This window comes from Cydia pomonella, chromosome 8, assembly GCF_033807575.1.
Source record: "Cydia pomonella isolate Wapato2018A chromosome 8, ilCydPomo1, whole genome shotgun sequence".
In the NCBI taxonomy this organism is placed as follows: Eukaryota; Metazoa; Arthropoda; class Insecta; order Lepidoptera; family Tortricidae; genus Cydia; species Cydia pomonella.
This window is the reverse complement of record NC_084710.1, coordinates 3,823,071-3,833,645: the sequence shown is the minus strand read 5'-3', so window position 1 is coordinate 3,833,645 and position 10,575 is coordinate 3,823,071. Positions and strand designations below refer to the sequence as shown.

Genomic DNA, 10,575 nt, shown 5'->3' with positions numbered 1-10,575 from the left:
GAGTAAGTGTGATGAAAACATAATATCAACCGACTTACAATAAATATTCCAAGACGTCTTCACTATAACTTGTCAGTACTCGAACTGGCCGCTTATTTTTTTTATTTTTTTTTAACATGGCTATACTGTTTGGCCGCGCCTGGGGCCAGTAACAGCTTGTGGTGTGAGTGGGGTCAGGGACGAGGCCTTAGGGGCCGCGACACTGCCAAACTGGCCGCTTGTCACTGCTTAACCGCCTTTTTATAGCAATTCAAAATGGCGGAAACCAGTGACAAGTAAGAGTCAATTGATACTATTTTATAAGCTTGACATAAATAAAAGTGAGAATATTCAAAATATAAGCTATTTATAAATAATGATCCTTACAGATGGATCCTACAAATCCTATAGAATTGCTATAGCATGTCTTAGGTATTACACAGTTTATGCAAGACTTAATTTTGTATTCACATGCTTACCAAGCTACGGCAACCCACCTCTATGACCTATACCTAGGGTTGCCATACGTCACGGGACTGTCACCGTATTTAAATATCGCGGCCCGAGAGAGCAAACACAAGTGTGTTTCTTTCGTCAGTTGCCTCGAACGTCTTTGACGTGCGTTCCGAATATTTTTCTCCGTGCCATAATCAAAGAGTAAAGTAAGTATATATAGTTTGTCAAAGGGCTATCTCATTTCAAACATAGACAGAGGAAGTCATACTATCTTTGTCTTACACTAGTACTAGCATCCAAAAGAAAAGGATGAGTATATTTTTTTTGTTCTTATTTACTGACAAATTGGTTTGACCAACTATAGCCATAATGCTGTTCATTTTCGAGGTGGGTGGGGAAACTATGGTGAGTGTAGAGTCAAGCCAAGCTAACTTGGCAGTGATTTCGATAGCACAGACTATGCAAGGGTTAAATAAACGTAATAAATTCATAAAAGTTTGACGCTTAAAATAACACTACTAGTCTGTGATATCAAAATCTCTGCCAACGTAGCTTGATTTGACTATATCATACATCCATACTTAGCAAATACTTAGTTATTTGAATCTAGAAATAAAATTATCTTTGATTGGTTTCGGAACTGTACGTCGCCCTGACGTTTCGCATGCTGTTTACTGTCAATAGTGTCAATGTCAAACAAAATGACATTTACGTATAGCCTAAAAATTGGATTATTTAAAAGATTATTAAATGAAAAACACTTATTTTACCATCACTACAGCAGTAATTCTCGTTATAATGTTCTATTCTTCGGTTCGGATGGTATAGCATTAAAAAGTTTGAAGAAGATAAACGAATTCCGGTAATAAACGTAAAGTGCAGTGCATGATAATTTACTCAGTTTTTATACGATTTAGTGCTTTGTTATTATTTTTAGTGGCGACTTACATACTATAATTAGTGTCCTCTGGGTTATATATATATACGCATTTGTAATGCATCGCAACGCTCAAGCGGCTGGTTTTTTAATATGAGATTTATCTCTTTTAGAAAAGCCGCAAACTGTATCAACCGCCTCGATTTAGTTACCACTAATAACTCAAAGCACCGATCTGTCACTGAACAGTATGCTCAGAAAGAGAATTTGAAAACAATACCATGGCCATTACAGAATGTTCAGCAATTGGATTACGATATTGGACTGATAGTCGCATTTGGACATCTAATACGAGATCATGTCTTAGAAAAATTCCCTTTGTAAGTAGTTTTCCTCTATATGTTTGTCAGCTTTAGTGACTTTATATACTTACAAAAACAAAAACTTTGAAATATTTTTTAAATGTATAATTGTAATAAATGCACAATACAAGACTGTCTTGTTGTACAAGACACACATACATAATGAAATTGCAGATTTCTACTTGCTATAATTCTTATTTGCAAGATTTTCAAGTTGTAGTGATTTAATCTAAAATACTTACATGTTACATGCCATTAAAGCTGAGTGTGTTAACTTACTAATGTACCAATTGCACTTGTATGCTCACCCGAATATGAATTTATATACAGATCATAATATTAGAAATACTTCACTCATTAAATGCCATTTTTCTAATACTTCTGAAAATGCTGGTAAAACTTTTGGTCTGGAAATTTTTGGTCTGGTAATATTTAATGACTTGGCTAACAAATTGGCAGGTTGCCACCATAGGTAAAAGGCTAGCAACATTTTTGTGGAATGCCACTTGTCTTGTAGGTACAATCAAAAGTTTGTGCCTATCAATTGCATACATATAGTCTGGTCATAGTCAAGTCTTTGCTCCAATGTTTCCAGAGGCATGGTCAATGTGCACCCAAGTTTGCTGCCTCGCTGGCGCGGTGCGGCACCCATCATCCACACTTTACTGCATGGTGACCAGCTCACTGGAGTCAGTCTCATGAGGATCAAACCTAACATTTTTGATGTGGGTATGTATTACTGCAATAACTTACAAAAAGCTTGCACAATGATTTTATCCTTTCCTTTTATCTTTTCCTTTCAATATCAATTTGAAACTCTCAAATAACTATACAGTAATCTGGTATCATCATGCTGACCTGATAATGGAGCCAGAAGATGGATAGTTTTTTTATTTTATTTTACCAGATCATTTGAAAATGATGAGAATAAAAATAATAATAATGGGGATTTCTTTTGTAACATTTGGTCATTCGCAAACATTATTTACTGTAGTAGGTCATATGAGATCTTGTAGTGATGAGATCAGGGTACTAAATCATATTTATTTCATATCACACATATCACAATATATTTATTTTCAAAAAATAATTTCCAGGTGAAATTATCAACCAAAGAACTGTACCTGTGCCTAAAGACATTTTGCTGCCAGAGCTGACAGAGCAGTTATCGGAAATTGGTGCTGAGATGCTGGTAGACTGTATGAGAACCTTACCGGAGAGCTTGGCTAATGCTAAGCCGCAGAGTGAGGAAGGTGTCACTTATGGTACGTATTTCTTACCCTTACTTATTTCCGTAGATATACATTTACATATGCGACAAGTCGTGAGTAGTGTTACAATTATTGATCATCATGGACATACGGCTCTCAAAAGGGATTTCCATTTTTGGCATTTTTCTCAGTCCAGCGCGGCCTCCTCTAGTTCCTAAAACTTTTGGGTAAATTTTGAGTTTGATACTAGAACATAGTTACCTCCAGGAATTTGCGCCTTGTTTACAGGAAATCGTTGCATGTGGCTGTGGCATTTGATTTTGAATAGGTTTATACCTGAAAATTTCGTACACCAATATATTTCTACAACTATGCACTTTTGTGGAACTTTGTTAACACCTTATAATTAAAGATACTGTAAAAGAGATACGGTCTATCTGAGGTGGGGAATGTAAACGCTCGAGGTAGATTTCTTATTTTATCTATATAATATTTTTTTTATACGTTTAGCTAGATTACAATTTCACTACTCATAATGGCTGCCACCCCCCGAATGAATCGCCTGCAGATACTTTTTCCTTTAGCAGGGCGATATTTCTGAATTCAAATACATAATCGTTGCCTACCTACCAAAAGACCGAAATACAGTGGGAATTAGAGGATCTGCCATCTTGTGGTCTAAATCAAAAACATAAACTTGACATTGACACTTCACGTTAAAGCACGTGCTACTCCCTATAGTTTACGCACGCTACTTGTTATAAGTTCTGCCATCTTTTGGCTTAAATTAGAAACTTAACCTTGGCATGTACATTTCGCCCCTACAGTGCGTGGACACTCCCTATATTTTTATATAACGCTCCCTATATATTTTTTATAATAAGTGAGAACCGTCGACTACAGAGCGACATCTATGTTTGACTGCTAGAACAAAAAAACTGATTTATTATTAAATCGGCAACCGCGTACTGTTAGGAGCGCAAGCGCTCTTACATGGTACTAGCTTCTGCCTTCTGCCCGCGACTTCGTCTGCGTGGGATAATGATGATGATTAATAAAAAAATATCCCATGTCCTTCCCGGGCCTCAAACAATCTCCATACCAAAGGGTCTAGCCGCAATCCTATAGTGAAACTGCCCCTGGCTGAAATGTATACCTTTCTTAGAAGCGTTAATTGGTCTTATTATAAGATATCATTTTACAATATTTCAAGCCTGGAATCCCCTTGGTTAGGATAAAAAAAAATATATACATAAAATCTTTTTTAATTTTTTAAAGCTAAACTAATGGTTAGATTTCTTTGAAATTCGGATTATACATGGCAATGGCACTAATAGCAATACATTTTCAAAAAAAAAAACAAGGTTCTAACTTATTTACAAAGGCCTAAAAAAATTTTTTTTTTTTTGTTTTAATTTTTTTTTGTATTATTTACAAGAGGGCGACAACCTCAATTTTTAGGTATTTAATGCACAATACAATATTGTATGAAATATTTTTTTTTATAAAAATCCATTTGTGGCAACAAGGTAAAAATGTCTTACTAATGCAGGCCATTCGACTTAAGGCGTCTGTAGGTTACACATTGGGCCAACGTATTTGGCTCATTGTGTACTTCCGCCTTTACAACCATTTAGTAGGTATCAACGAGCAGCAGCTAGTCGAACAGAAAAATTGTTTACACTAAGTAGGTATATATTTTTTAATGCAGTATTGCGTATTTCATAATAGGATTGTTTACGTACAGCAATAGTAGATTACATACCGAGGCCAATAAAATAAGAAATGTCTCAGAACACATGTAATTATCGGCCGAAGCGAAGCTGAGGTCTATTATTACATACGCAATACTGCCTTAAAAAAATATTACGTATCAAAAAAAACTAAAAAAGTAAAGCACATTTTATTAAAATCCTACAATTTACACCTAAACATAACACTTATAATTACTCATCCTCGTCACTATCTGTATTAATACTAACATTTATACCTTCGGTCTTGAACAGTGCACAGAGTTTATGGCTAGGCCGCGGAATTCTGGATAAAAATCTGCCATACGACAGTAATATATAATTGCCGCTACATGTGAACAACAACCTACTGTTCTTAACCCATTCGCACATTCACAACAATATTGATCGATTGCTTCTACTCCCGTCTTTTCGCCATCATACTTTATGAAGCATCTATATACCTTCTTAGACATATGCCGAGAATGTATCTGTATTTTACGGTTAATGGTCGTAAGACGAATGGCCTGCATTAGTAAGACATTTTTATCTTGTTGCCACAGATGGATTTTTATGAAAAAAATATATTTCATACAATATTGTATTGTGCATTAAATACCTAAAAATTGAGGTTGTTGAGGAAAAAACCGTAAAATACAGATACATTCTTGGCGTATGTCTAAGAAGGTATATAGATGCTTCATAAAGTATGATGGCGAAAAGACGGGAGTAGAAACAATCGATCAATATTGTTGTGAATGTGCGAATGGGTTTAGAACAGTAGGTTGTTGTTCACATGAACGGCAATTATATATTTCTTGTCGTATGGCAGATTTTTACCCAGAATTCCGCGGCCTAGCCATAAACTCTGTGCACTGTTCAAGACCGAAGGTATAAATGTTAGTATTAATACAGACAGTGACGAGGATGAGTAATTATAAGTGTTATGTTTAGGTGTAAATTGTAGGATTTTAATAAAATGTGCTTTACTTTTTTAGTTTCTTTTGATACGTAATATTTTTTTAAGGCAGTATTGCGTATGTCATAATAGACCTCAGCTTCGCTTCGGCCGATAATTACATGTGTTCTGAGACATTTCTTATTTTATTGGCCTCGGTATGTAATCTACTATTGCTGTACGTAAACAATCCTATTATGAAATACGCAATACTGCATTAAAAAATATATACCTACTTAGTGTAAACAATTTTTCTGCTCGACTAGCTGCTGCTCGTTGATACCTACTAAATGGTTGTAAAGGCGGAAGTACACAATGAGCCAAATACGTTGGCCCAATGTGTAACCTACAGACGCCTTAAGTCGAATGGCCTGCATTAGTAAGACATTTTTACCTTGTTGCCACAAATGGATTTTTATAAAAGAAAAATATTTCATACAATATTGTATTGTGCATTAAATACCTAAAAATTGAGGTTGTCGCCCTCTTGTAAATAATAAAAAAAAAATTTAAACAAAAAAATATATTTTTTTAGGCCTTTGTAAATAAGTTAGAACCTTGATTTTTTTTTTGAATATGTAGTGCTATTAGTGCCATGTATAATCCGAATTTCAAAGAAATCTAACCATTAGTTTAGCTTAGAAAAATTAAAAAAGATTTTATGTATATATATTTTTTTATCCAAACCAAGGGGATTCCAGGCTTGAAATATTGTAAAATGATATCTTATAATAAGACCAATTAACGCTTCTAAGAAAGGTATACATTTCAGCCAGGGGCAGTTTCACTATAGGATTGCGGCTAGACCCTTTCATTTCAGCGTGAAGAGGTACTTTTACAGGCAGAGTTACTTTTGCATTTATTGGCCTTTATCTTATTTTTATCCTAAACACTGCAGCTAAGATGGTCGGCTCTTTATCATTTGTCACCATGCCTGTCACGTTCTAACAAGTATGTAAGTACGAAAGTGACGCATGGCATGACAGGGGATAAAAATGCGACCATGATATCGCTGCAGTTATTTCTTATTTATTAACTTGCGTGTCATTTATTTCAGCCAAGAAGATCAATAAAAGCATCAGTGACGTCAGATGGTCAGATATGACTGCGACAGAGGTCTACAACTTATACCGAGCCATATATGGATTGTACCCACTCACGACAACGTTTAGAAACAAACAGCTAAAACTGTTTGACGCATTTTTAGATGAAACTGTAGATAGTTGTAGTGTAAGCAAACCAGAGGGCTCCCTCGAATATTGCGAAAAGAAAAATGCAATAAGAGTGCTGTGTAAAGATAAAACATACATATATTTTAGATCACTTAGAATAGTAGGGAAAAAAGAAATAACTGCACTAGATTTTTACAATGGATACATAAAAAATATGCCGTTAGAGAAAAGAAAATGTATGGTGGTTAAATAGAATAAATAAATATAACAAATATACTGGTTTTATTTTTACATATATAAAATAATGAAAATGACTAAGAAAGAAGATTTATTATAAATTATTATTAATTATATATGTTATCATAAAATGGCTTGAATAGTATTTAATAATTATTTATCACATAAAAATATAATAAAACTACGCACTACAAAAACTATATCATTATACAAATCATACAAGATATGTCTTTATTGCAAAAGCCCATAATGGCCTTATTTTCTACTTAAATTACTACTTTGTACAGTTTATTATAGTAACTACAATTGTGAATAATATTGAACATGAAAATATGATTAAAATCTTTGGTCAATTAATATATACCTACACTAATAATATATTGCTAACTTCACTGCGACTTTACCCTGAAAAAGCAAAAATAGTCATATTAATAAACATGTAATTTAAAATCGCACATAAACAGAAGGAAGAAATATCTATAGCAAAATAATAATTGAAGGAAAAAGTAGACGAAAGGTATATACGGAAGATATTGTATACAGAAACAAATAGAACAGGATTATAAATCATAAAAAAAATCGTAAGATAACCCATGTAGCTTAAAACTATAATTTATAAGAAACGAACGAACAAGGTCATGAAAGTGTGACACCGAAAATTTTTGAAAGTAAATATGTATGAAAGTATGATACTTACTGAGTGGGTTAATCACAATCTATTCTATGAAGCGCAGAGACGAATATGGTACGGAAAATATATGAAACTGACACTGCCTTTATCTTTTGCTAGCACTATTTCACATGAACTGCTTTTGGTAGATTTTTGGTACAACCAGTTTGCCAGTAGAAAAAGGCGGCAAATTTAAAAATTATAGACGCGCGGGTTTGTCCATAAATAGTAAATTTGAATTTCGCGCCCTTTTTCTATTGACAAACTAGGTGTGCCAGAGTATAATATGATAAGCAAACCTATAGTCTGTTAAAGAACTGTGTCAATAGTAAAAGACGCGAAATTAAATTTTCCGCTTTTTCTACTGACAGACTATAAAAGAACGCACTACACAAACTATATCATTATACCAATAATTATATTAAGGAATTATTTTAAATGAATTACCTACAAAAGATATTCCTGTTGAATTTTTTATTACGTATTTACGGATATAAATAAAACAATTGGCTGAAAAAATTGTTAATGCAACGTGTAATAATGTAAAATATGACAATACATTTGCGTGTAGATATAACAAAATAGGATCACGTAAAAATCTCAAATTCTTTATTTACTATGAAAATACTAATTCAGTAGGTTAGGCTTTCATTTTATTATTTTTATAGGGACATCGTTAACACAGTTATAGTTTGTGCCATCCCCGAAGAGGCGCCCCACTCTTCTTCCTAGTTTATGCCATCCACGAAGAGGCGCCCCACTCTTCTTCCTAGTTTATGCCATCCACGAAGAGGCGCCCCACTCTTCATCCTAATCGCTTATAGTACAATTAGTGTGCAACCTTTTAGAAGTGTAGTTCTGTCCATACACATTCATTAGCGCATATAGCTCATTTATGTGTATAGACAGAACTACTACACCACTAAAAAGTTTCACGCTTGTACTGTAAGCGATTAGGAGGAATAGAGGATGGCACAAACTATAATGGACTGTAACCCTTATGACCATATGAGATAAGGTTCAAAGTCGTCATGCGCATATATAGCGATGTCCTCGTATACTGAAGTGCGGATCCGCATTCGATGTGAACACGGCTTTATAGATAAATGAATTAGGAATATTTTTACGTGAACCAGACAAGACTAGGTACAGAAAACAGAAGCCTGCCGATACATCTTACCTTCTTCAATTTTGACTATTAACTTATACAGCAATGCGATTTTCTAACTATCCGTAGCCTGGAAAATAAATTATTTATCCTTTATCGCAATTTTTAAAAGTAATTATACTTTTAAGAATTATCAAGGCTTCTGTTTTTCTTCATTCCAATTCAACAAAATGACTTCACTGGTGATGATGGTTTTATACAAATTATGAAAATGTCATTGGAATATTTTATAGTAAAGCCCGTGATCACTCTTATTGACAATTAACATGTTTACAGTGACTCATGCACTTAACTAAGAAATATAAGCGACGAACTTGATATTTGATTAAATTATGAATAAGGTAGGTCAGGTATAATTACCTACCTACATTATCTACGCTTGCAAGGCAAGGGTTAACATTGATTATTATTACTATAATACTAGAAAGAAGCTATACCAAACAATGTAGCTGTCTTACCACGCGACCAAAACGTCATAAGCGCCATCAAATTCATGGCGCTTACGCGTTTAGGTCGCGAGATTCACGCTCCGCTTTCATAGTTTGTTGGCCGACAACATCTCATGGCGCAAAATACTGGTTCTCTGTGCCGGTTCTATACGTAGTAATAATAGTCCAATGAGCAAAAGCATGTTTACTGACAAGCTCATTTTCCCTATCAATTTGTCCAGTCCTATGTAATTATTACTTATCGAATTGATTTGAAACCACGCGCTACTCTATCTCTATCTAACCTCTTACTCCCGTGATTTCAATGTGGAAACACGTGGATATTCCTTAAATAATAGGTTGTCTCTCATATGGAAGCACAGCCAGGCTCCCGCCAAGACAAGACAAAAAAACCTTTAATTCTATTGCTCTTAATTAGCAACACCCCCAAACCAAAAATTAAACTGCAAAATAACTAAACGAGAGAAGACTTAACTTCCTCGATTAGACTATTATATAATCTAGACCTAAGGCCCCAATACCTACACCTAAGAATTACTAAATCTAACAAAGACTAGGATATGATGGCAAACATACTAGACACTTTCTAACATTTAGAATGCAATATCTTCTTTTGATACTAACTCAATGATATCTGAAATAAAGTTCATAATTTCAAATATTATATACCTATAATATAAAGTACATAAGGTACATTATGTACCTAACAATGAATAAAAGTGAGATTAATCTAACCCTAATCGACTTTAACTTGGAATTAATGTTAATATTTAAATTGTGTATTGCACGATAATCGTTCATAGTTCAAAGCTGCTTAATGGCTAAGTCGAATTTAAACCATATCATAAAGCGATAAAGTCGTTTATCGCAATTATTTAGTATTGATTTCTAACACAAAATATTACTTTTGATTCCCAAACAAAGCAGACAAACATAATACACATTAGTTCAAGAAATGTGAGAAACAATCAAAACAGACGTGCACTCAATTAAATAGCAAAGACAGCCAATAATAAAAACAGCTAATATCCATACAAAATACAAACACATTCCTCTGTACTTCTATAAGTAGTTTCGCTGATGGTGTCTTGTTCCATATAATTTATATGGCGCTAGCTTTGCGTGCGAGGCCATAAAAGTAGTGAAATCTTATTTTGGGAGGGGCAACGATGTATGGGGAATTTACCGTTTAAGTGAGGCCGTTAGTAAAAAGTTATTACAGTCAGAGGGCCCACCACGAAATTTCAATTTTCACATTTCGTGGTAGACTTCCTGGTATGGACTGGTAGGCTTAGAGACTTAGCTG

At 34.2% G+C, this 10,575-nt stretch overlaps 1 protein-coding gene across 1 annotated transcript; it reads left to right on the top strand.

Moving 5' to 3' along the window:
• Positions 1 to 1,049: 1,049 nt before the first annotated feature.
• Positions 1,050 to 7,017, top strand: LOC133520249 (methionyl-tRNA formyltransferase, mitochondrial). Its single transcript, XM_061854629.1, has 5 exons — positions 1,050 to 1,297; positions 1,486 to 1,692; positions 2,270 to 2,403; positions 2,772 to 2,939; positions 6,631 to 7,017. The coding sequence occupies exons 1-5, from the start codon at positions 1,125 to 1,127 to the stop codon at positions 6,996 to 6,998; spliced, it is 1,050 nt and encodes a 349-aa protein (XP_061710613.1). The 5' UTR covers positions 1,050 to 1,124; the 3' UTR covers positions 6,999 to 7,017.
• Positions 7,018 to 10,575: the final 3,558 nt, after the last annotated feature.